Source organism: Engystomops pustulosus, chromosome 6, assembly GCF_040894005.1.
Source record: "Engystomops pustulosus chromosome 6, aEngPut4.maternal, whole genome shotgun sequence".
Lineage (NCBI taxonomy): Eukaryota > Metazoa > Chordata > Amphibia > Anura > Leptodactylidae > Engystomops > Engystomops pustulosus.
The window spans coordinates 170,032,885-170,060,288 of NC_092416.1; the positions used below are offsets into that span (position 1 = coordinate 170,032,885).

At 41.7% G+C, this 27,404-nt stretch overlaps 1 protein-coding gene across 1 annotated transcript; it reads right to left on the reverse strand.

Annotated features, from left to right (window-relative positions):
- Window positions 1-465: 465 nt before the first annotated feature.
- Window positions 466-27,391, reverse strand: LOC140064964 (lysosomal alpha-glucosidase-like). The gene is made up of 20 exons (XM_072112322.1): window positions 27,236-27,391; window positions 21,982-22,403; window positions 20,124-20,272; window positions 16,516-16,681; window positions 15,275-15,371; window positions 14,436-14,555; window positions 12,815-12,933; window positions 12,125-12,256; window positions 10,835-10,945; window positions 9,646-9,759; window positions 8,653-8,740; window positions 7,859-7,976; window positions 7,512-7,645; window positions 5,427-5,578; window positions 4,888-5,036; window positions 4,422-4,563; window positions 4,136-4,234; window positions 3,045-3,209; window positions 2,808-2,960; window positions 466-2,140 (listed from the first exon to the last, which is right to left on the reverse strand). The coding sequence occupies exons 2-20, from the start codon at window positions 22,390-22,392 to the stop codon at window positions 2,078-2,080; spliced, it is 2,682 nt and encodes an 893-aa protein (XP_071968423.1). The 5' UTR covers window positions 22,393-22,403; window positions 27,236-27,391; the 3' UTR covers window positions 466-2,077.
- Window positions 27,392-27,404: the final 13 nt, after the last annotated feature.

Below are 27,404 nucleotides of genomic sequence, written 5' to 3' on the forward strand. Positions count from 1 at the left end.
AGATATAATTTTATATTTTTAATCTATATCTAATCTAAACTACCGTATTTTTCGGACTATAAGGCGCACCATCAATAAATGCCTGCTAAAACGACTTGGTTCATATATAAGGCGCAGGGGATTATAAGGCACACCTGATTATAAGGATGACTGACCAGCAGGTGGCAGACCTGTGCACAGTGCAAGGCAGCTGTTGTCTGTAAGTACGGTTCATATATAAGGCGCACTGGAATATAAGGCGCACCTTTGATTTCTGAGAAAATCAAAGGATTTTTTGTGCGCCTTATAGTCCAAAAAACACGGTATAGTATTCTTTTGAATTATTACAAAGTCACCAAAATAATACTCGAAGGAAAAGCTGCATAAAATATTTTTTATTTCAGGTTTCAGTGGCATGGCAGTATCACATTTGAATTATCTGAAATAAAATCTGAAACAAGACTAAAAACATCAAAAACTAAAAATAAAACAAGTTTCACAAAAGGTAACACCAACTGCACACAGAATGTAATAAAGCACAGCACCAGTGTAACCATAGAAGTTGCTGCACAGCAGTTATAAAGATTTGCTTTACTGTAGGAACTTGGACAGAACAAAAGACTTTTAGGAACAAGCCTATAGTTCACATAGGACACACAGGACAAATACAACTTGGCTGAGTTGGAAACTGAGCTTGGAGTGAATGTCAAAATGTGTATATGGTATTTTAGGTAAACTGCATGAAAAGTGATTAAATAATCATTTAAAAAAATAAAGTTTTTTTTCTTAAGTTGAATTTGTATGTAAGTCAGAACAGGTTTATTTTCCAAGTGTAACTCCAAACAAAGTTTTTTTCGACCCTGTGACAATTGGATTATAAAATGTTGGGCTGTCATGGTAACAATGATTAACAATAAAGCTTCATTACAGACACCTTATAGTTGATCATTGCAGCTGGGTTTAACGATCAGTAATTAGGGGTTGTAAGTCAGGTGTCCCTAAAGTTGACCTGCCAGAATTTTAACCCTCATACCAGTAATATCTGCTGGTAAAAGGTTAAAAGTCCTCCCTATGTAACCTAAATTATCTGCCACTGGGGCACTGAACCTTAATTGCAGACTATTTCTGGTATGCAAATGAGAAGACATGAGTTGATTTCTGAATATAAGAGTCATGTTTTCTCCAGGCTGCCAGTGAGCCACACCTCCGTATTTTGATTGACAGCTCAGTGTCGCTTCATATCTCAACCTGAGCAGACAGGAAGTCAGCTCCCTGTCCACTTCCTGTCCTTACCAGAATGCTGTCCCTCTCACTGCATGGTGAATTTATTTTTACTGTATGGGAAACTGCAGATCTTATCACCATTTCTCCAGTTTATGGGCAGGGCCAAGCGGTGGTGGGGAGTGTCAAGCACCTGTGGGTGGGGCCAACATAGACAAAGGCAGAGAAAGTTCTGGGAACGATTTTACTGGTGGGAGGAGGCAGATTTAAGCTGGGATGCTGACACGGCACCCTTCAACAAAGGCACAGTGGTGGGTGAAAAAGGTTTATTGTACCTGTTTACGATGACAGGTTCCCTTTAAGGCAGGAACTGCCTACACATCAATTCGGTCCCTTGCAGCTCCAATGGAGACCTTTGATGGTCCCTGCTAGTCTATGTTTACTTATCCTACAGTGATGACATCATATACATCCGTGTGACAGTTGCAGCCAATCAGAGACTATGTGGCATTTATTGAAGGTACTGCTAAGGCTAATGATTGGCTGCAGCAGTCACATGGGTGTATGTGACATCACAGAGGCATGGACTACTATACGCTGCAGATAACTGAAAATTGGCAAATTTTGAGAGGGAAGTACTAGTTATTTTATCAATTTCATCCCATATCCCTGCAGCTCCAGCACCAGTGGTGAACATTGGTATTATTTTATATTATTACATTTCCAGCTTTATTTTTTAACCCTGAACAAACCTTTTTGAACTATGAGTTTGTATATATTGAATCTAATCTATAGATAGTAAAAAGAAGACAAGACATTACGCTAAACTACGTCCATCACCGCGTCAGAATTTCCCCCTACATATAACGCTTCAAGGTTAGGCCCATTTGATTTCAAACTTTTTTCCAATTGGTAAAGAAAGCTTCTTGATCTTCAGTAGCTAAAAGAGAACACAAATGGGTTACACATCTAGTAAACCAAAGAACAGATGCTGCTCTGCCTAGGCTTTTGAGGCAGTTGATTTTTTCTATCTATCAAATGGTTATATTACCTGTTTTCCTGTAAAAACTACATAAAAATTTTGTTTGAAAAATAACCTATCCAGCTAAACCAACATTTTCACCCCTCTACCTCCCACCTGATTACAATGAAAACAATAAATTGTGAGGGTGTCATCAGGCTCCACATTCATATTTAGAATATATTTTCTATATAGTCTACTATCAATCCCATGATGTCTCAGCTCAGCATGAATGGATATGGAAAACTAGAGAAAGAGTCCTCTCTGCCTGCTGGGAAAGCTAGAAAGCTAAAGGACCCCAAGCAGACAGAACAGGGGGGCTGCAATGTCTTCTTCTTTATAACCGTGTAACAGGAGCCAGTCCAATCATCAGCCCGGACTATAATAGGTTTGTAAGATTGGGATTCTGCTGTGGAAATCTTGTGTACTAAGGCACATGAAATTTATCATACAAGAATTCTGGTGACTACAATGGTGACCGCTTTGATAGACCACAAAGACCTATACATTTTGGGGTGGGGGTTTATTAAGACACAAAGGAAACAAAGGAATAACTAAATAAGGTCATACTGAGTTACTAAAATACCTTTGTTCCTGGGAAGTACTTGAAATTCCCACAGGCCGCACCATTAACCAGAACCTTTGAAGGAGGAGCGTGGACTCCGCACACGGCTACATAATCCAGCGTCAGCTTCTCTGCTTCACCATTTATGTGCAGGATCTCATTCACCAGAACTTTCTGTGATGTGGAAAATAAAAATAACCAAGAATTAGAACACCCCTAAAAATGCTATCAGCGCCCCACTGATGATATATGACTCACATTTTGGGCCTTGAAGAGAATCATGCTATAATCTCCCTTCTTATACGTGTCCAGACTGTCTCCGTCATCCCAGTAGAGATCTCCCTGAGCGGATCCGTCCGCTGACAGCGCCACCAAGAGCTGGAGGTCGTTCTTACGGGTTTCCTCTGTGGTCATTCCTGGTCTCTGTAGATCAGATAAAACGTAGAACAAGAAATATTTGGACCATATTTGTTGGCAATTTCTGATGGAAAGGAAAACCAAGCACCCAGGGCATGTTAGGTGACCAATATCAGATCACAATCTCCAGTAGTGGATAAATAATATGGGCGGGTTAGGTGGTAGCCCAAGACCCAAGTCTTCTAGGGGGTCCATGACTCACCAAATTTTATACTTGGAAGAACCTTCACCTGTGAAATCCTAAATCTGTTCCTGCTCTAAATACCAATGTACACAAGAGCCGTGGTCCTCCAAAGGTCCTGGAACCACAGATTGAAAGCAGCAGAAGGGGCACATCCTCCATTCCCCAGGAAGCTGATTCTAGTACATTGGGGCTCATTTACTAAGGGTCCGAACTCCGCACTTTCGTCGGGTTTCCTGAATATTTCTCTTTTGCCCTGAACTGCCCCGGATTTTGGGTGCACGTGATGGGATTGTGGCGCATCGGCACCGGCTTGCACGTGACAGAAAACGGAGGGCGTCATCGGACAACCCGACGGATTCGGACAAACCGCGGAATTTAAAAAAGGAAATGTATCGCAAGATCAAGCACTCACATGCACCAGGAAGAAGCAGGTGAACTCCGGCGGACCTCGGCACAGAAGCGACACATGCAGGAACTCGGCCGCACGATCTTAGTGAATCGCACCGAATCCTTGTCGAACAACGCACTTGTAGATGATATAGTATTCATATAGCCAGAGCCCATGGCAGTGATAATCCGTCCCTGCGACCTCTTTCAGGATCAGCTGATCCCATTTTTCCAACGTGACAAGTAGGCTTGGCTTAGTGGGAAAAGAGGCGTGGCTTAAATTCCCCAAATTAGATCAAAATGTTGTCAATTTTGGCACACATCTGCCCCATGTGCTATGTGTGATCTGATTCCTACGTACCTGGGCAGGTATAATGTAGCCTCCTCTAATGTGAGTATTGATAGTGTCCAGAGGTGTCGGAAGAGAGAACCATTCTCCTTTACTCTCCACACCAGCTCCCTGTAACCGGACAATGAACAGGATTTTGAGCAAAATTATAACACCAGTGTTCTACATATTAACATTATTAGCCCATATTCACACAACCTGCTCACCACACCGTGATCGGGTGCCATAGACTTCTATTGTGGCTGTGATATGGCCAAAACTTGTGTGGATAGGGCCTTATGTGGTAAAACTAACCTACCGTAACCAGATCATACCACACCCCAGCAGGAAAATATCCTTTTACTTCAGTTTTCCCCTCTTCCAAGACTGGAGTGATGTATATGGCTTCTCCCCAGAGGAACTGACGGTCAATCGTCCAAGTATTTCTGTCCGAAGGAAATCTAGTAAAAGAAACGTGGACCATTAGGTGGCAGGAGGACCAAGATTGCTGCGGGTCCACCACAGCAGAATCACCAGTTTTGACCCTCTGGGTAGTGTATGAGATACTAGAGCATAGATAAAACTCAAAAGATAGTATTTATTTTTGTTAATTCGGAAAAAAAATCTGTTATTGTTTTTCAAAAAGAGCGCCACGATTGCCTATGTACCAATAGTGGTGCTAGTTTTTGGAAGAAAGTAGCCATTTTCCATTTTTAGCCATTTTTAGCTTATATATAACCCAATATATGCCAAAACATTGGAAAAAACACTTAAAATATACTTACTCCACAAAAATAGGTCTGGCCACAGTATCTCCACAAGTGTGAGCCTTGTGGAACAGAGTGTACAGGTAGGGCAGCAGCATGTAACGTCTCAACACAACTTTTCGGATGGCTTTTTGGGTTTCTTTGCTAAATACAAATGGCTCCTGTGACTGAAATGAACAAATAAGATGAATGTTATGGATGATGAATTTGCCAATAGACAGTAGGACAGTGTTTTCCAACCACAAGGTTCTGGATCAAGTCCCAGTAGGAAGGTGAGTATAGCTGTACTGGTTCTGAGCAGCAAACACGCCATGGCTAGATACCTCTACCACTCAATCTCAACCATCCACCATTACCACCCAATCCCCTCCCGCTGGACTAACGTGTAATCTCCCAGGGGCAAAAAAGGTTATGGACTGCTTCAGTAAGAAGAACTACAAAACCAAAAACAGTCCATTCCCATTATGAGCAATCTTCAATGGAGTTTATTAAATTTAGTTGTACCAAACATGACCCAAAACAAGGTGTTTTGCAGAAGAGTAGGCTCAATGTCTTACCGATGACTCGATTGTGTTGTGGTTCCTCATAAATGGATAAAAAGCACCGACTTGATGCCAGCGCAAACAAAGTTCTTCGGTTACATTACCCACAAATCCACAAACATCTGTTCCAACTAAAGGAACCCCGTACATATTAAACAGCAGCATAGCTGTGAAGAAAAGAAAGAAACCATATTAAGAATTGTTTCTATATTAAATGGGTTGTCATAGCACAATAATGGCAAACCTTTTAGACACCCAGTGCCCAAACTACAACCAAAACCCACATATTTTTCGCAGAGTGCCAATGCGACAATTTAAGCAGTAACTTATTACTCCCGGCTCTTTCACAGGATTAAATTGTATAGGCCCCTGAGGACACCAATACAGTAGAAAGAAGGAGAAGAAGTTTGGATTATCATTGTAGCTTCCTTCTAGGGTTCTGGGACTTCAAGAGGCCTTGAGTCCTGTCTGGCGAACTCTGCCCTGGGGTGATGGCCTGGGTGCCCATATAGAGGGCTCTGAGTGCCACCTCTGGTACCCGTGCCATAGGTTCACCACCACTGTTATAGCATATTCTTCCACCTAACTTAGTGCACCATGGTGATAAGTGGAACTGACATCGGGAAACACGGGTTGTCAGCTGTAACTTATAGTTACGGGGAGCGACAATCGTCACCAAGAGGGTGGTGCCCATGCGAGAGACGGGAAAACACCTGCGATCGGTGCTAGCACCAATTGCGGGTGTCACCGGTAAGTCTTTGCTGCAATATGCAGCAAAGACTTACCGGCTATGGAGAGGGCTCTGGTGCGCGTCTGGAAGGGGTTAATGACTATGAAAATCTTCCTAAAAGCTATTTCTTATAGTTTGAGGGGTGCACATTAGCAAAATGTGGTGATTCCTAAGCGTTTATAATATTATATATTTCAAAGTTCATTTAAAAAATGATCCCCAAAAAAAGTCAATTCTGAAATGGAAAAAATGGAAAACTGATGTTCCATTTGTAAGGCGTGTGACATCAAGCTAAAATTTAAAAAGTCATGAATACATAATGAAAACATATAAAATAAAGAATTTGGGTGGTAGAACTATCTGTCTGAAAAGGAGATCATTTAGAATTTTGATAATGCAGAATTTTACAAAAATGTTGCCAATTTATTTTAATAAATACAGTAAATGCAAAATTTAGTAACCAAAATTTACCACTAAGGTGAGGTACAACATGTGACAAAAACTTTCTCCAAACCACTTTGATAAGTTAAAGTGTAATTGGCCGCTGCCGATTTACGGGGTGTTTCCCCAGTGATGTCAGTGTCCTTATATAGACAGTGACATCACCTGGTCCCACATTCCTGCTAAGCGACACCTCCGGTCAGCGAACCTGGATGCAATACGCTGCATCCGCACCCCATGGGCTTCTATTGCCTCCGTTGAGCGTATACGTCGCCCAGCAGGAGGGAGCCGGATGGAAAGACGTAACTTGCCTAATTTAACCGGATGCGATGTTCACTGGTCAGACGGAGGCAAATATGCCACTGTATACTACAGGCAGTCCCTGGGTTACATACAAGATAAGTTCTGTAGATTTGTTCTTAAGTTGAATTCGTATGTAAGTCAGAACTGTATACTTGTAACCCCAGACAATTTTTTTTTTTGGTCTCTGTGAAAATTGGATTTTAAACATGTTGGGTTGTCATCAAAACCAGGATTAACAATAAAGTTTAATATCAGACACCTGTGATAACTGTTTATTATAGTCTAAGGCTAAAGTACAGTAATTTACCAACATCCAGAGGTCCGTTTGTAACTAGGGGTCGTCTGTAAGTTGGGTGTTCTTAAGTAGGGGACCACCTGTATACAGTATGTGATTGCATACAGAACCCAGCCTAACACCTTTCTCAGCAACATGGGACCCTGGCATCCAAGTCCATCTATCCCTACTTTGGAATCTAGTGAACATCTAGTGTAGTCAATGATATCTTACTATAGATCTTTTTTTTCTTCAATTATTGGGAATGATTCTCCAAAATTGATATTTTATTAAGAAGCAAGTGTTTACTAAAATCAAAAATTCAGAAGACACCTGTGACAGGTTCTCTTACCAGGTATAGAGTAATACAATTGTTCCCAGGTACTTTCTACATCTCCTGTCCAGTGGCCGGCATATCGACCATGACTGGCGAATGTGGATCGGGAAATCACAAAAGGACGTTTTCCTCTAATTTTTATCAAAGCGCTGACAAAAGAAGGCAAAAATATCAATGGATTAAACAGGGTATCTACATCTTTTCCATGTTTCTGACAATTTTCAAGACAACTTGTACAACAAGAGTTGCCACCAAAGACTGACATTCTTGTTGGCTCTCCCTCCGACCTGGTATAAGATGGAAAAGCCCTTTAATGATATGGTGTGGTATGTTCATCTTCCTCTAAAATCTCTTGTACTTACTTATGGGACGCTATGGCCTCAGTGAACCCATACAGGTTGTGAAGGTTGTAGTGCGAGGAGAGATGTTGGTGACTGGAGGCACAGATTGTTGTATGCCTCAGCATGCCGCCTACCACCTCTATGTAAAACCGAAAGAGAGAATTAGTTCACACAAAGCTGATTATTTGTCCTTTTAAATAAAGTTATAAAAAACTTGATGTACTCGACATCGGGGATTTTATTTACAACCAAAAACACAATAAGCAATAGAGGAAATTTCATTCTTAGGGTCTCGCGTCACCAGCTTATACCTCCTATCTCCAGCCGGTTAGTAATAGGTCCTGGTGGTGGACCTTCTCTCCTATGGGTCTATAGGAAGGTTCCTCAGCATCCTGAGGGGGATTACTTTGAATCTGTGCTGCCCACCCCCAACCTATGCCCTGATTCCTAACCTTATTGTCCTGATCTCAGCTTTCTTCTGGCTATTATCTGAGGGAAAGCTGTTGCTTTGTAAGAGTATCTCTTGGATCTTGTGAGGACCACTTCAAGAAAAGTTGACCTCTTTGCAGTGATGACCCAATGCTCATACTTGTATAGAGGTTAAAGGGCGAAAACCTAGGTTTTCTAGGACAAAGCCTTTTGGAGTGGCCCTAAGCATAACCTGTTAGGTGACATATTGGCCCACATTTATTAAAGCGCTCCCCCGTTTTCCGTCTGGCGGAAAAGGTTAGACCTGTCTAAAGCTAAAAATTGAACCAGACTTTAAAGTAATCACCAAAAAACCTTGTGAACTTCACTTATTTTGTAGAACTTACTTGGCACATAAGGAGGATTTTCTTGAGAGTCGTCTGGACAGCCATGAATAGATCCATGGACATGAGTGTTGGCCGGTTCATTCATATCCTGGGGACGAAATAAATCTAGTGAGGACTTTGGATCCAGTGAGACTTATACAGGCAGTCCCCAGGTTATGTACAAGATAGGGACCGGGGGGTTGTACTTAAGTTGAATTTGTATGTAAGTCGGGTTGCTGGTAACTAAGGATGCATTAGCTGGTGCGATCTCACGCTTCCTTAGTTACCTAGAATCTCCGGCTTCTAGTGCACTGGCTGGTAACTAAGGAAGCTCGAGATCACACCAGCGAACGCATCCTTAGTTATCTGAGCCCCCCGATACTGCCGGCAATTACTAACTTTATACATCGGCAACGGATTGTGCACCCCGTTACCTCCATGGCCCATTCCAGCCTCTTGCTCTGCCCAACGATCCCCGTCACCTCCACGGCCCGCTCCAGCCTCTCGCTCCACCCAACAATCCCCGTAAACTCCATGGCCCGCCCAATGAGGAGGCGCAGCACTCCAAGCAGCGCTATTGAAACCCGAAGTGGACTGCACATGCTCGGGGTGCCGAGTGCCCCGTTCGTATCTACGGGTTACGGGTTAACAACTTTTATTCTGGGAAAACGGTAACTATACTTACGAGTAGGGAGTGGTAGGGATGAAATCTTGATTCAGTACTCCCTGGGAAAAAAGTATCCCATATAGGTCTCCTCCAAAAGATCTCCCTACCATCCAAAACCCTAAATCTCATTCATCCAACCAACCAATCAGAATACGAGAAGCTGTAGCTCAATACCAGGTCTTGCTAAAGAGGAGCAACATCATAGGCCACATGCCCACCAAATTGCCCACCATCGTTAACCTTTGCAAAGGAACTGAGTGTTAGCATCCTTTTGAGTTTCTAAGAAAAACCTCTCTGTAACTGGAAAATTTTAAGTTAAGAACTAGAAAAAAAAAGTTGCTACTTACAATCCACAATCCATCAAAAGGCACCTTATCATGGAACTCCTTCAGCATGTCATACCACCACTCGTGAGCTTCAGGGTTGGTGAAGTCAACAAATACGGTTAATCCCGGCCAAACCTACAAAGTATAAATAATGTATAAAATAGACAGGCCTTTTTGATCAAAAAATCATCAATTTTCATAATTATACATTTTATTAATATAAGCTTAAAGATAACATTATAAAAAAAAACTGTTTAGATGAACTTTTTGGTTTAATCTTAAAGGTGGTGCTGGTTCTGTATAGATTTGTTCTGATGGCCTCAAAGAACATCTAGCATGAGTTTGACTGATGGTAGATGTGCAGTATTTCTGTGCCCGTTTCTTTACGTACAAGTGGAACTGTTCATAGTGCATAAGGAAACGACATGTTTGCCGAGAAAATGACTTTCAAAAATATGTAAATGAGCCGGAGGCGCTCAGGCTGACATCACCTAAGCACCTCTTGGCATCGTCAAATTTTAATTTATTCGTCCCCCGCTGTAACAGTATCTCCTGCTACTGGCCGAGGAGCTAGGAGAGGGCACAAGCATTACTGTCTCTGCACCACAGCATCTCTCCAACATCACTGAACGGCTCCAAGCTCCTCGTCCGGAAGCAGGAAGAACAATTACAGCGGGGAGCGGAATGCATTAAAATCTGGCGATGCCGAAAGGTGTTCATGTGACTCCAGTCTGAGCACCTCCGACTCATTTACATATTTATCAAAAGTCTTTTTTTGCCAACTTTTCGTTTCTTTATGCACTAAAAACCGTAACGTAAGTGTTGGATGTCCTTTAAAGAGATTCTCCAGGGGTTCAAAAACATGGGTGTTTCCTTCCATAAACAGCGCCACACTTGACTGCGGTTTGTACTGGTATTGCAGCTCAGATGAATGAAGCTTAGTTGTGCACTACCCATGTCAGGTGTGGAGCTGTTTTTGGAAGAAAGCAGTCATATTTTTCAACCTCCAGACACCACCGGTAAGAAACAATTGTCCAACGGTGTTGTTTTTGGTTGCTGGTTGTCATATTGTAAATGGATTTTACTGAATACAATTTTAATATATTTAATTCCATTTTTTATATTATGCATTTCTTTCTTCTTCTATAAGTTATACAATCTATACATGGTAAAATAAAGTATTTTTCGTAAACCGTTTAAGGTATAATACCTTCCCCACGAGCGGATGGCCAGTCCCATTGGTGACATAAACCCCTCTCTTCAGTCCGTCTTCATAAGGTTTGTAGACTCCTCTGGGGCTAGATAGGCCGATAGCCGGTTCCTAATACACATAAGCAAATATAAAGGTGTGTGCAAAGATAAAATCCTATACATTAAAGAGAAAGAGCTTCCATGCCCCGGGATCATCTAAACTGTCTCTGTAGATCAGTTTAGCCAGTGTAAAGCAAACTGCAGTTAGGGAGGGTAAGATATTTTTTTCATACAATTTACGGGAGTTTCCCAGAGCCTCTCTGTGTTGCAGATTCACAGGATGTTAGTCTGTCTCACCTTCTGCTCCCTCAGCACTTTCCCCCCTCCCTCTGCCAGATGTAATTTCAATGGAGCAGAGGAAGTTTCAGCACACAGTGGAAAGGTGAAGTGCTCCTGTACAGTGTAACAGCCTGAGAATCAGAGGGGCTCTGGGAAACAACCCAGTAGCCCTTCAGCCTCATTAGCATAATTATAAAAGTTGATTTTTAGAAGGAAGGAGGCCATGGATAACATATATAAGAAGATTCCCACAGTCACAGTGCATGGATCTATGAGTATGGTCCCTGGTTTATCAGGATGGATTTGATGGTAGATTAAGACCATGTCCTGTAAGAGTATTATAACCTTATACCCACTAAATTCAAACCTGGGCCCCTTTGGCGGCAAGTCCAACCCTTTTTGCAAGGGGCAAATGTGAAGAGTTCTGGTAAAGTAGTGACATATGTGTGATTATAGATTATTTTCCTTTGGGCTTGGATCTGGCAGTTTCCTTTCCTATTTTTGAGAATGGTGTAAAGATCAATTCCTCCAAGGGAATTGTATATGGTACCATTACATCAGACTTATCTACTCAATGGGGCAGATTTACTTACCCGGTCCATTCGCAATCCAGCGGCACGTTCTCTGCGCTGGATTCGGGTCCGGCCGGGATTTATTAAGGCAGTTCCTCCATCGTCCACCAGGTGGCGCTGCTGCGCTGAAGTTCCCCGGAATGCACTGGAATACACCGAGCCAGGCTTAGTGAAGGTAAGTGCAAGCTCCGAATCCATCGGGTTTTCGTTCGGCCACGCCCCCCCGATTTCCATCGCGTGCATGCCAGTGTAAATGCGCAACAATTCGATCGCGTGCGCCAAAATCCCGGGGCAATTCAGGAGAAATCGGCACAAATCGGAAATATTCGGGTAACACGTCGGGAAAACGCGAATCGGGCCCTTAGTAAATGACCCCCAATGGGTGAGTTCAGACTTACCACTATTAAGACGTACTTCATGCCCATTTCATGCAGTTCATTCACCATTTCTGGAAAATCTCTGAAGCGATCGGGGTCATAAGTGAAGTCTAGCTGTGCGTCCATATAGTCAATGTCATTCCATTGCACATCCTAGAAAACCAATACCTGCATATTGGTAACAGAAGCGACCTTAGTATTCCCATAATTCCTCTAAATCTAGGAATTACCACCTGGGCTTTATGATATAATAAGGTTTTGGCCATGAAAAACACATGGTTATACCCTGTGACTTTCTTATGTATAATGTTCATGAGGGCCGGTGCCAGTGCTGGGCATACCTGGGCATGTGCTGGGGCCCAGAGCTAGTATAGGGGGGGCCCACATATGGCTGAACATAAGGAATCCATGGGGGTGAGAGGGAGGCTGTATCTAATGAATCCATGGGGATGAGAGGGAGGCTGTATCTAATGAATCCATAGGGGGTGAGGGGGCTTTATATAAAATATCCCATAAGGGGGCTGTTTGGGATGATAAACTAGGGAATATTTTAGGAAATAGGGGACTGAATTAGTTTTCAAATTTTTAATGCCGCCATGTGAGTTCACTGCAAAGGGGCCAACTGAAGCTCTGTCGCCCAGGGGCCTACTGAAACCTGGAGCCGACCCTTATGTTCATGATATGACACATGAGAATACAGTGTGTTGTTACCAGAGGAATCTTAATATCTCTCATTTGTTTCCCAGCATCACGTGTCATTTCAGAGCTGGTGTAACCCCAGCGACAGAGGTGGAATCCAAAGCCCCAGTATGGAGGCATAAAGGGATGTCCTACGGTGAAAAGAAGTTACATTTTTACTTTATTGCATATTATTTGTATAATGTATAATTATTAGTGTTGTTTTGATTATGTAATATTGTATTTTCTCCTTCTATCATTCCCGGCATTCCAAAATCAGTCGTATCGGATATGACACAATGGTGGGAATTCATTAATGTGTCTCAGTGTCGAACAGTGTAGAGCTGTCACCACTTGTGCATGTAATGGGGGTCATTTACTAAGGGCCCGATTCACGTTTTCCCGACATGTTACCCGAATATTTCCGATTTGCGCCGATTTTCCCTGAATTGCCCCGGGATTTTGGCGCACGCGATCGGATTGTGGCGCATCGGCGCCGGCATGCGTGCGACGGAAATCGGGGGGCGTGGCCGAACGAAAACCCGACGGATTCGGAAAAACCGCCGCATTTAAGAACGGAAAATCTGTCGCGGAGCTTGCACTTACCTTCACTCAGCCCGAGCCGGTGAACTCCAGTGCGTTCTGATGCTTTTCAGCGCAGCAGCGCCACCTGGTGGCGGAGGAACTACCTTAATAAATCCAGGCCGGACCCGAATCCAGCGCAGAGAACGCGCCGCTGGATCGCGAATGGGCCGGGTAAGTAAATCTGCCCCAATGAATCTGTCGCAGTATGACTGACGTTTTACTTTTACACCTGCTTTCAGCTGGACTAAGCTGTGCACCACATTTTGGACACGCCCCTTTTATGAGGCCACACCCCTTCTGTGGGATGAGTCGGAAAATGGTCAAAAAATTGTCTAAAAACATTCATAAATCGGTCGAAAGATATTTTAGACAGGTTTTTTTGGTGCAAAAAGCCATTTTTGGGTGCAGGAGCGATAATGAATCTTAATTTTTTAAGGAAAGGAGAAATTATTTATCAAGAACGGTTTCATCTCCTCAGATTCATGATCTCAAAGGGCAGGTATGACACAGCTTTTCAGTTATTGTTCTATCACCTTCAGGCAACTTTGTCAAATATTTAATTTAAAGGGAATCCATCATCTTTTTTGAAAAACTAAAATTGCAAGTAAAAGTAAAACAGTGCTAGGTAAAGGCTCTGGAGAGATGTGTAATCACACCTTTGTGTGTGTAGTAAGTAGCAGCAGGACTGTGATAGGTGAATTTTTAAACCCGGTTTGCAGCTCCTGCATGTGCTTTGAGTGAGTCTTTCAGCCTGAAGAGCTTTCAGTTCTTTGCACTGAACTGTTACACAGCCCCTCCCCTCGATTGATTGATTACTGTAAGTATCCAACCAAAATCTCCATACTGCTCCTACTCATAGTAGAGGGGAGGAGCTGTATAGTAGCAAAGTGCAGTGAGCAGAAAGCTCTTCAGGCTGATAGACCCACCCAGGAGCTGCAGAGTGGGATCTACAGGGCTGCTCTCTAATACCATCTGCAGCTTTGTATGGTCAAATCTACCAACAGATTCCAGCAGATAATACAAAAGTTATATTTTTTGAAAAAGAGGATCAGATTGGACTTATTCTTACCAATGACTTCCTGGTATTGCTTGATAACTGTTTTAGGCTCTGGACCCATAAAGATATAATAATCCAAGATCCCTCCTATAGTTCTCCAGGTCAGAGCTGGTGCAGGCTGCAGTATGATATCTAGAAAAACAATCAGATTTATCATCAGTAAAGATGGGTGAAGCTTATGAGTCAGTTTTGCAAAAATTGACCAGAAAATTATTATTCAGAAAATTATGGGATGTTGAGATTTCTTAGTATTCTTAGTATTAACTCTTAGTCAGGGGCGTAACTACAGGGGTAACAGCCAGAGCAGCTGCTATGGGGCCCACAGTGTCATTATATACATATTATGCTCGAACTAGGGATCTCTCATCTCTAATTCCTGCCGTGCACTTCCCCAATGTGGTCAGCAGCTACCGGGACAGATCTGTGTAAGTGTATAAACGTTTGAGTATACAGTCTCTGACTGTCTGTTTGTGTCTATCAGTCTCTGGCCGTCTCTGGCACTGACCGTCTCTGGCACTGACTGTCTCTGGCAGTGACTGTCTCTGACCGTCTCTGTCTGTCTTGACTGTCTCTGTTTCTCTCTCCCTGTCTGCACGGGACGTGATCAAACCCTTTGCTGCAGAAACTCATTCAAGAGTATAAGAAATGTACTTTTATTTATTAGTGTTTCATTAGTGGCTTCTAGGAACTTCTTGGATTAACACCATGAAATGGCCAACAATGTTGTTGAATTTTTTGTTTTTTTTTAAACTTTATTATTACTACCTCAGTAATGGCCACTGGACCACAGTATGAAGTCATCATAAAATAGATCATAAATTATTTCTTCATACAGGGTATGGCACACTCACCCATAGCATTACTGTTCAGCAAAAACACACCATGTGCTGAGCCATCTTTTTCCATTGCTACATAGAAAGGATGAGTGCCGTACAAGTTTGCATCTTTCTGGAAATGTAAGAACCATATGTAAATGTCAAACATTTATCAGAAAATATTTAACCGTTCATTGAAATTGTATTTAATATGACAGAGAAGACGTCTAGAAATGAGGATTCTAGATGATGTTTCTTTCATAACCCAGTGTGGGGACATCATCCAGAAAATCAACTTTAAAGTTAGATGTATAAAGTCAGGGAGGCGGAGAGTTTAACAATGAAGTCAAGCTCTGAACACCTCCTCTCATTTGATGACATCATGCACCAGACTTCAGGAGATCTGATCAATAATATCCCTGGATGCAGGACCATAATTACAGTGAAGGGGACGTTCTAATGCAGCAAAGGCTTGACTTCAGTGTTAAACTCTCCGCCTCCCTGACTTTATACATCTCACTTTAAAGTTGATTTTCTGGATGATGTCACCACACTGGGCCATGAAAGAAGCATCATCTAGAAGCTGCTCAGCTGCCTGACAACATAGTGGTTAGTGGTTAATTAGGCCAATTTCTGATGACAGGTTCCCTTTAAAGTCTGAGAGCTAGAATTCTTGCTGGTTAGTAGGTGATCAAATACTTTATGTCATAAAATGCAAATTGGTAGCAATAATGAGATGTCATTTTCTGGATATTTTTCTTAGATTTTATCTCTCTCAGTTGAAGTGCACCTATGATATATGAAGAAAAAACCGAGAAACCAGCTCACCATTCCATTCCAGAAGATCCTCAATATACATAAGCCAATAAAATATAAAAACTCCAGCACGTCCATTGGCGTAGTGATAACAAAATATGTTTTCTTAATCAAGATTTCATAAAATCCACAGCAGAAATCTTCTCCAAAGACATAAAGAGAAAACCAACGGTTGGGACGAAACGCGTTGGGTTTTCTCGTTACACATGTTTTTTTTTTATCACAACGCCCATGGACGTGCTGGAGTTTTTCTACCTACGATATATCACAGATCTCTACATTCTTTGAAGGTGGGAATACTTGCAAAACTGTGTAAGTTCATGAAGAACATAACTTTATGCGTATAAACATACCGAGACTGAAGCTAATATACTTAAATTTGTGCCGATGTTGTGATGCATCTTTTTGTGTATAGATAGATGATAGATGAATACTCCATGTATAGACCCTACTCTCCTTACCCGGGGTATTAAGTCTCTGTTCCAGTAGGTTAATGTTGTCCAGTTAAGGTCCAGGTTAAGTGAAGTAAGATGTTCCCCCAGGCCATACACATAATTGGAGGAGAGTTTGGTAGACATCTGAATAAACTGGTCTGCAAATATTAATGGAGCCATGGAAGTGTCCAGTCTAACATAAAGAAAACGTAAATCTGTTATTACCTCATGGTGGTAGAGGTCCATAAAATCTCCTAAGCATCACAGATTTAGACAGTTATGGACTGCACCTTCTGGTTTATGGTTCATGATGTCCCAACCTCACCCCATCACAGGATGCATATAGAGTTACACATAGGGGGTCATTTACTAAGGGCCCGATTCGCGTTTTCCCGACGTGTTACCCGAATATTTCCGATTTGCTCCGATTTCCCCTGAATTGCCCCGGGATTTTGGCGCACGCGATCGGATTGTGGCATGCACGCGACGGAAATCGGGGGCATGGCCGAACGAAAACCCGACGGATTCGGAAAAACCGTCGCATTAAAAAAAATAAATAAATCTGTCGCGGAGCTTGCACTTACCTTCACTCAGCCCGAGCCGGTGAACTCCAGCGCGTTCCGATGCTTTTCAGCGCAGCAGCGCCACCTGGTGGACGGCGGAGGAACTACCTTAATAAATCCCGGCCGGACCCGAATCCACCGCAGAGAACGCGCCACTGGATCGCGAATGGACCGGGTAAGTAAATCTGCCCCAGAATGGTGGAGCAGGCAACAGCAAGTTACTTCTCAACCGGGGGCATAACTACAGGGGTAGCAGCCAGTATGGGGACCACAGTGTCAGGGGGCCCCTTCATCTGATCACGCACACACAAAAATAAGGGGGCATTGTACCATGTGGACCAACAAACCGTATATTATAAGGGTGGTGTGGAACCAAAGTAGTATCTAATGCTTGGGTGAGCACAAAGGGGTCTAAAACTGTGGGGGAACTCTTGGACATAAGAGGATGGGGCACTGTGTGAGAGGGCATTATTATGTTTGGGGGCACTAAGGAGCATTATACCATTTGGGGGTCACTGGGAAGGCTTAGTGAATAGTATAAGGCGGCTCAAAGAAACTTGGTGTGATGGCTGGAGAAATCGGTAGCTGGAGGAGGTATGTAAAATATACACGGTCTGTACCTGCTTCCCATAATCTGGCCCTGGTTAAAAATGATGTGAATAGTTTACATGTATAATACTAAGAAATTAGGATACTCAATCAGCCAATCAGTGGGGTTTTAGCAATGTAGACAGGTGCTTAAATACCAGGAGGAATATGGCTCCGGTCCATAAAAAGGATGCCCTGGAGCCGGAGACGGGACAATGAAGAGCCACAAAAATGATAAAGGATATAGAGGGTCTCAGTTATGAGGAAAGATTAAAACAACTAGATTTATTTAGTCTGGAAAAGAGACGACTATGAGGGGACATGAGTAATTTATATAAATATATGAATGGTCCATATAAAACATGTGGTGGTAAGTCGTTCCAATCAGTAGGTTTTTAGCAATGTAGAAAGATGCTGGAATACCAGGGGGAATACGCAACGTCCTTGAGCGGAGCCCACTGATCCCACCAAGGACCCCAGTAATGTCCTGTCCACCAGAGTATATCAGGAACTATTCCTTCCTTCATTCTCCATACATAGTCCCACATACTCAATGTTAATAGGGATGAATCTCCAGCACTAGATGGTTTCTGGCCAATAATTAAGTGTAGACGATGAATCTGGTTTGGAGACTCCGCCCGATCGACATCATCTCCTTCTTCCCTTAATAATTATTATCCTTCCTTTAATAGCTCCAATGCATTTAGCCTGATGATAGATTATATTAGGAGGGTGTGAGCTACTATACAATACACAAGCCAAGATACCGGGAGGGAGGACATGACACTTACTGCCTTTCTCACACCCAGATTAGGGGCGCCCATTTACTTTTACTAGCATTTCCTGTCCTCACAATACACATGCATGCTCAGCAGTGGCGTAACATGAAGCTGATGGGCCCCAGGGCAAAGTCTGTGCCAGGCCCCCGACTATAATGTATGGTTTATAGTAATAGTCTTCTCATATGGGAAAGTGACACCTTATGGGCCCCCTAAGCCTCTTGGGCCCGGTTGCAACCGCACCCTTTGCACCCCGTCAAGTTACGCCAGTGGAGGGCCAGTGGAGAAAGCTGATGCCATTCTTTTCTCTCCAATATTTGAAGGGTTTATACTTTTTATTACTGTCTTTGTTTTTTTTGGGGGGGGGGGGGATTTATTATAAACTTTTTGTGCAAAACTCCCAATCTAAATGGTGTTTTTTTTCCCCCTCTGTGTTTTTTTTTCTTGAACCAGACTCTGGCTATTTAGGTAATATGCTTCCAGTTGGTAGCAATCAGGCTGAGTGAACACTAGGAGGCGCCCCCTGCTCCTTTGTTTCTCTTTATACTATCAGAATGTGTTCCGGAATGTTCCTGGAAAGACAAAGTTTATCTTCTTCCTTCAATTATTGATTATCTGAGGGCTCAGGAGCAATGTCTATACAATGACTACACAGCCTGTGTTACCTGTGTTACAGCTCTGCTCTCCAGGCTACACCGGACTCCAAACTAAATATTATATTATTGTATTATTATTAGTCACAGGCAACAGCTAGAAGTAGATGAGTAACATTTGTTCCTGAAATTCCTGATCATGTAGATTAAATGACAATATCTTGTCATGTATCAGAAGTGGTCTGGACTCTCGGGATAGGGATGTAATATTACCACTATACAAGGCACTGGTTCGGCCTCACCTGGAATATGCCGTCCAGTTCTGGGCACCGGTCCATAAAAAGGATGCCCTGGAGCTGGAGAGGGGACGACGAACAGCCACAAAAATGATAAGGGGTATGGAGGGTCTCAGTTATACGGAAGGGTTAAAACAACTAGATTTATTTAGTCTGGAAAAGAGACGACTACGAGGGGACATGAATAATTTATATAAATACATGAATCTTCCATATAAAAAATATGGTGATAAGTTGTTCCAGGTAAAATCTATTAAAAAGACAAGGGGGCACTGTCTGCGTCCGGAGAAAATAAGGTTTAATCACCAGAGGCAACAAGGCCTCTTTACTGTAAGAACTGTGAATCTGTGGAATAGCCTGCCTCAGGCGCTGGTCACAGCAGGGACAGGTGAGAGCTTCAAGAAGGGTCTAGATGACTTTTTACACCTAAATAACATTGATTGTTATATTATATAGTATTGTTTTCCTTACACCCCTTCCTCATCCAATCCCTTCCCTTTCTTGGTGGATCTTAATGGGCATGTGTCCATCCGTATTAACTATATAACATTTGCATTTGTGTCCAATATTTTTTAAAAAGTCGCAGAGCCCCATACACTTTTAAGAAAAAGTATACAAATATGCACACTTATACACATTAAGAGTTTTTTTTTTAACACATCCATCCTCTAATACCCCTACTATACTCGCTTCTTCTATGCACATCAGGTCCAAGGCCGAGTTAGCCTTTTTTTTTTATTTGAACAGGCCTCCATAGAGTCTACAATAAGTTTTAATAAAATTTACATTGGTAAAAAAAAAACAAAGATTGCTCACAGGATTTCCCCAGAAGACTTCCGAGTGACGGTCAAGCCAAAAGGTTCGGTATTGATTTTGACATCATACTGCATGTTAGATGGTTGACTTTTGACTCTCTGCGGCGTCTCAATAGGAACTTCATAGCGCTTTTCCTTAGGATCTTTGATCTAAAGTCCAAAAAATCAGGGAAAAGGATAAAATCGTTGAGTATGCAAAGACAATTGTATCCTGATATCCTAAAATCTTTAGATAGATATCCTAAAAAGTATCTATTTATAGATACATTTTAGGATATCAGGTTAGTATCGTACCTGACACCATGGCTGGTTAAGGTTTGATCAGAAACATAAATTGTACAATTATAAGTTCTTTGTTCTTATCTCATATGTTAGCCAGCAGTGGGTAATTTGCAACATCCCATTGTGAATTTTTTGACTGTGTTCCTTCAGCCTGTCAAGGCACCACTGGATGTGACCCTCAGACCTGTCTATATAACTAAGTAGTAATATGAACTTTTTCTTAAAATTCAACTACTGATTTTTAGGACAGCTTGGCTATGTTCACACATGTGATCCTCTGTTATGGAGTTAGTCTAAAACTGCATACAAGTCAGCCTTTCATCGTGGAGCTTTTTGTCCCATAAAATGATGGGTACCGTAATGGATGCCCAACTGACCCCAACAGAGTACAGAGGGCTCTCTTTGTTATCTGTTACGTCCTTCATTATATAGATCGATCTTTTTTGTAATTTTCGTTCTTTTGTTACTATGACAGCACATAAATACACTCTGATGTAAAGACAAACCAAAAAGAGCAAGATATTTTATGTTCACACATGTGATCCTCTGTTACAGAGTTAGTCTAAAACTGCATACAAGTCAGCCTTGCATAGAGGAACTATTTGTCCCATAAAATGATGGGTACCGTAATGGATGCCCAACTGACCCCAACAGAGTAAAGAGGGCTCTCTTTGTTATCTGTTATGTCCTTCATTATATAGATTGATCTTTTTTGTACTTTTCGTTCTTTTGTTACTATGACATCACATAAATACAGTCTGATGTAAAGACTGTCCAAGAAGAGCAAGATATTTTATGTTCACACATGTGATCCTCTGTTACAGAGTTAGTCTAAAACTGCATACAAGTCAGCCTTGCATAGAGGAACTTTTTGTCCCATATAATGATGGGTACCGTAATGCAGTGGTCCCCAACCTTTTTTTGCCCAGGGACCGGCTGTAAACATATATCTTCTCCAGGGACCAGTAGGTGGGGGGGATACAGTCTGGTTTCTGTTTCATAGCCAAAAATGTAAGTTTGCATGCCCCACATAACTCCCTGTGTGCCTAGCTTATATTGTCCAATTTCCTGAAGAAGCCCCCCCACCTTCTACTATCCCAGCTGAACTAAAAACAAAAAAAATACTCACCTTCCCTGTTCCCCTGCAGCAGTCTTCTCTTCGCTCACCGTCAATAGAACAGTGCATTTACATGGAAATGAAGTAATAGGAGAGAAGACTGCTGCAGGGGAACAGGGAAGGTGAGTATATTTTCTTTTCTGGAACCAGGTGTTCCATGGCCCGGTCTTGGGCCATGGACCGGTGGTTGGGGTAAAGAGGGCTCTCTTTGTTATCTGTTATGTCCTTTATTATATGGATTAATCTTTTTTGTACTTTTCGTTCTTTTGTTACTATGACAGCACATAAATACATTCTGATGTAAAGACAGTCCAAGAAGAGCAAGATATTTTAGAATTCAAAGTGTTTTCTTTCCTATGCTGGGTATGATGGGTGCACATGTATGTGAATGTGCGGGGCATGAATTTAATAATATATTAATCATACATTCTGTCACTTGTGCTCTAACATAATCACTTACAGTAAAATGCAGTCTTGAGTCTGTCTCAAAGAAAACCTCAAGTTGTAACTCCATTATATCTTTGGGCATGAAAGTTTTTGTAGAGCGCACAAGGGTAGCACAATATCCAGTCTCTGTGCGGGTGACGTTCACTGCTTTGTAGCTCGGGTAGTTTGTGGGGTAATAACATGACGGTTGTTTAGGGTCCGACTTTTCCGATGTCTTTAAGTAACAGCAGCCGCGGCCCTCACATTCATCTTTGTTCAAAGCCTTTTCTGGAGCGCAGTCAAAGCGGTGTTCAGGTTCTAGAAGACATTGTGAAGGACCAGGGGCTTCTCCAAAACATGATGTGAAAAAGAGAACAAACAGAAATAGCCTATATTTGGTGTTCTTAAAATCTGACTTCTTTCTTTCTTTTGAAAAATTCCACATGCTGATGCCCTCTGAAAACAAACACAATGGTATTAGTTTTTTTGATTAAAAATTGTAAGGAAATTACAATCAAATATGTGCCTTTAGTCCCAACCGGCTGAAGAAAAGAGTCAATATTCGACCCTTTACCAAGCCTTGCAGCATGATTAGGATGTCAAACTAGGCTCTCATTGGGGCAGAGTACTAGTTGCCCTACTCGGACGGGAGATGGTGTTATATTCTTTCTTCTGGAAGAGCACCCAGCTGGAATGAGGAGTGTAATAGACCAAGTAATACTATTTTACAAGGCCTGTTAAAGGGTTAGACAATGGGGCTCATTTACTAAGGGTCCACGGACCGCGATTCCATCGGGTTTTCCCGAATATTTCCATCTTGCGGCATTTTGCGCCAAATTGCCCTGGGTTTTTGGTGCACGTGATCAGATTGTGGCGCATCGGCGCTGGCTTGCACACAACAGAAGTGGGGGGGCGTGGCCATCGGACAACCCGACGGATTCAGAAAAACTGTGGAATTTTAAAAACTAAATGTGTCGCAAGATCAAGCACTCACATGCACCAAGAAGAAGAAGGTGAACTCCGGCGGACCTCTGCGCAGCAGCGCCACCTGCAGGAACTCGGAAGCACGATCTTAGTGAATTGCGCCGGACCCGAATCCTCGTCGGACAACGCACTGTGGTATCGCGACAGGACCGGGTAAGTAAATCTGCCCCTTCAACTTAGAATTGATATTGCTTACATAGCTTTCTTTATTTTTTGACATATTATAGTTTGAGAGCAAAAATTATTTAAAAAACAATAAAAACTAACTATTCAACCAGAAAATCTGGGGAAATTGACACCTTTTCTAGTATATGCTTACATTTTTTTAATACTATATATTGTTAAAGAAATAACATGCAGCGATGCCGATGCCTTTTCCCCCGCCCTGCTCCACCCACTTTATTTTTTAAACTGCAACTTTTCATGCCATGTAAAACATGATACACGTGTGTCCTTACATTGCATTTTAAAAGCTTTAAAGGAAACCTACCACCACGGATCTACCTATTAAGGTGGATCCAGTGGCAGGTTCATCTAATATATAGTAGGATAGCCCTTGTTATGGCTGATCCTTTAGTCCCCCATATCTTTTATCATTTTGAATTTCTTTAATATGCAAATTTACTAAAGAGGCTACTGGGGTGTGGAGTAGGCGGAGCTGAGGCTACACGGCAAGGCTACTCCATGCCCCAGTAGCTTCTTGCGATCCGCCTACATATCCATCTTCAGTGTGGAGCTCCTCGTAGCTGCGCACACTCATCCATAAAGCCAGGTTCTGCGCATGTGCAGTGCGCGGGCCGACGGGTGTGCGGTCTTGGCTCTGAAGCCGGAGCTCCTCCACATGCTCAGAACCTGGTTTCACGGAAGACTGAAGATTAATTGGTAGGTGAATCGCAAGAGGCTACTGGGGCGTGAAGTAGCTGCTCTGTGTAGCGTCAGCTCCAACTACTCTTACGCCCTAAGAGCCTCTTTAGTAAATGTACATATTTAGGACAATTAAAAATTATAAAAATATGGGGGACTAAGAGAATAGCCATAAAAAGAGATATCCTACTATAGATAACAGGAACCTTACACCGGATCTACCTTAATAGGTAGATCCGTGATGGTAGGTTTCCTTTAAGGATTTTCTTTTTGACAATCGCCAATTTTGCGTTTTGTCTGTAGTTATTTTTAATTTGTGCTGTTAATAAGATATTTTAATGTATTCCTATCTACAGTAATTACTGTTTATGGTAGAATATAATTGTGAGCTCTAGTGACTCCCAAAATATGCATAAATCATACACCCATCTAATAGCTGCTTACTAATAGGATATTATACATATTTGCATAATTTCTAATTGCTTTAACAGCTCTGCAAAAAAAAAAAAAGTTAATTAATATTAAAATTTGGGGAAAGATTACATTTTTAATAATTGTCTTTATTTATGACCTGTTTTATTAGTATATGGTCTGTGCCTGATAACATATTCCCATATTCTTACACATTAACCAAACCTCAAAAACCTAAAGCATAGTGTGCAGGAGATACAGTAAACACTATTTGGTTCTTGAAAATTTCTAGCCTACGTCTGCATTTATTGTCTCCCACATGGATATCTTAATTATACATCTTCATTCAATGGGGAGATTTATCAGAAGTGTCTAAAAGCAGTTCTAGTTGCAACCAATCAGAGCTCAGAGTTTGCCAAATCTGTCCCTGTCCCCAATGGGGCTCACAATCTAATCAACCTACCAGTATCTTTTGGAGTGTGGGAGGAAACCGGAGGACCCGGAGGGAACCCACGCAAACACGGAGAGAACATACAAACTCTTTGCAGAGGTTGACCCTGAGACTGGAACCCAGGACCCCAGTGCTGCAAGTGAACTGCATTTTATAAAAAAAAACTTCTCTAATACTGCAATCTCAAAACTTTTATTAAAATCTATTATAGTGTAACAAGCAAGAACCAAATTTGAGTCTATTATTTTTAAAAAACTACCGGTAGGTTTGTTTCAGTTTTGTATGTGATTATCAAACAAATAAATACGAAAATCTTGCACCTTTAGCCCCTCAACCTCTAGAGGGGAAAACTGCTGGAAAATACATCGGAACCATTGGACCTTCTATTATCATAATCTGTGGGGGTCTCATCAAGTAACTTGTTTCGTGGGAAAATCCCTTAGAGCAGTGGTGGCGAACCTATGGCACGGGTGCCAGAGGTGGCACTCGGAGCCCTCTGTGGGCACCTAGGCCATCACCCCAGAATGAAGTTCACCAGACAGAACTCAAAGAATCTTCCTGGAGAATCTTCCTACAATGATAGATGAGTCTGCCCTCCTCCTTTCAACTGGGTTGGTGTCTTTAGGAGGCTGAACGATTGAAAGTTGTCAAAGAACAAGGAGAAATAAATTACTGCTTAAATTCCTGCGCTGGCACTTTGCAATAAATAAGTGGCTTTTAGTTGAAGTTTGGGCACTCTGGCTCTAAAAGGTTCGCCATCACTGCCTTAGAGGAAGGGAGGCCCCATTTGGAAGTCTGTAATTGGGCCCAGCCTCCCCAAGTTATGCCCCTGGGTGTTCATAAATATTTGCCAGTGGACAGTGGTTTTACTAACATAAATTCAGTGGCACAAACAGATCATCAGCAAAATAGCCAAATACTGTAATAAAATAGTATTACAGTATATGGTAGAAGGGATCAGATGCCCTAGGGTTAAAGTACCCAAGGGGGTCTGTAAATGCAGTAAAAAAAAACTAAAACAAATTAAAAACCTAAAAATTTTAATTTTCCCCATTTTCCTTGAACTGATATAAAAATAAACAAAAAATAACATACATTTTACGTATTGCTGCTTCCCAAAAGTCCCAATATATCTAAATATAAAAGCAGTTATTCCCGGCAGTGAACCCCATAACTAAAATTAGTGCCCCAAATGTCCAAATCACCACTTTTTTGCCATTTTGCTATCCATAAAAAGTAATCAAAAGGTCATAATGTTTCCAATAAAAACATCATCTTGCCCCGCAAAAAAAAAACAGAGAAAGTAAAAACTGTGCACACAAGACACTGTCGAGAATTTTTTTTTTTGTCAATTTCACTGCATTTCACTTTCTGTATCTTGCTGACTAGTACATAGAATTACACAAAAATTAAATCCCACCACTAGGAAGGACAATTTGTTATTTAGAAAACAAGCCCTCATAAAGCCCCGTACACAGATATATAAGAAGGGAAGCAAAAAAAATGGAAATGTAAAATCGTTAAAGAGCATCGGCAGGAAGTTTTGTTTCTCAATAAATTACAGAGTATATTTTATTGATACCATTAAAGAAATCAACCCGCACTGCAAAAAACAAGCTCCATACAACTAACTGAATGGAAAGATTAAAAACGTTTTGAACGTCACCAAAGAAAAAACAATTCATCTAAGTAGAAACTTGACGGTCGTAAGGCAAATGGGGGTCATTTACTTACCCGGTCCAGTCGCGATCCAGCGGCGCGTTCTCCGATGAGGATTCGGGTTCTGCCGGGATCCTCTAAGGTCCGTGTGCCCGATATCCAGCAGGTTTCGCTGCTGCGCTGAGGTCCGCCGGAGTTCGCCTGCTTCTTCCCGGTGCATGTAAGTGCTGATCTTGCGACACAAATTCTATTTTAAATTCCACGTTTTTTCCGAGTCCGTCGGGTTGTCCGCTGGCCACACCCCCCGATTTCTGTCGCATGAAAGCCGGCGCCGATGCAGCAAAATCCCAGGGCAATTCAGCGCAAATTGGAAACCCTAGCGAAAGTGCGCGATTTGGACCCTTAGTAAATGAGCCCCAATGTGATCCATCAAGATCAACAGGATTTTGTTTTTAAAAAAAAATAAAAAAAATTGAATATGTAAAAACAGCCTTAACCATGTTATCCTTTCATGAACTTTCTTAATGCTAAAACGAAGACCTCACAAAGACGACTCTTGTCAATTATCAATCTCATCCTGCTAATCATTGATGTTAGTGAATCATCTCTTGTCCTGCTTTAACATCTTCGAGGAATTATTCTAGTGGGTACAATATAAATATATATATATATATATATATATATATATATATATATATATATAATATATGCAATAGATACAGATAGATAGATAGATAGATAGATAGATAGATAGATATATGGATAGATAGATATGAGATAGATAGATATGATAGATAGATAGATAGATAGATAGATAGATAGATAGATAGATAGATAGATAGATAGATAGATAGATAGAAATAAATTTATAAAAACATATTAAAATAAACATTACTCTTACAAAATACATGGGACCTACCACTCCAGGCTTCTCCGAGTCTGTCCTCCGTCTACTGTGGAAGAAGTTCATTTAATAGCAGAAGATCATGTGACATCTAGGACAGTCTTGAAAGGGTAAAAAGGTTAAAGATTAGGCCACAGATCACACACACACGTGTAGTGATAAACAGATTACATAAACTCATCGC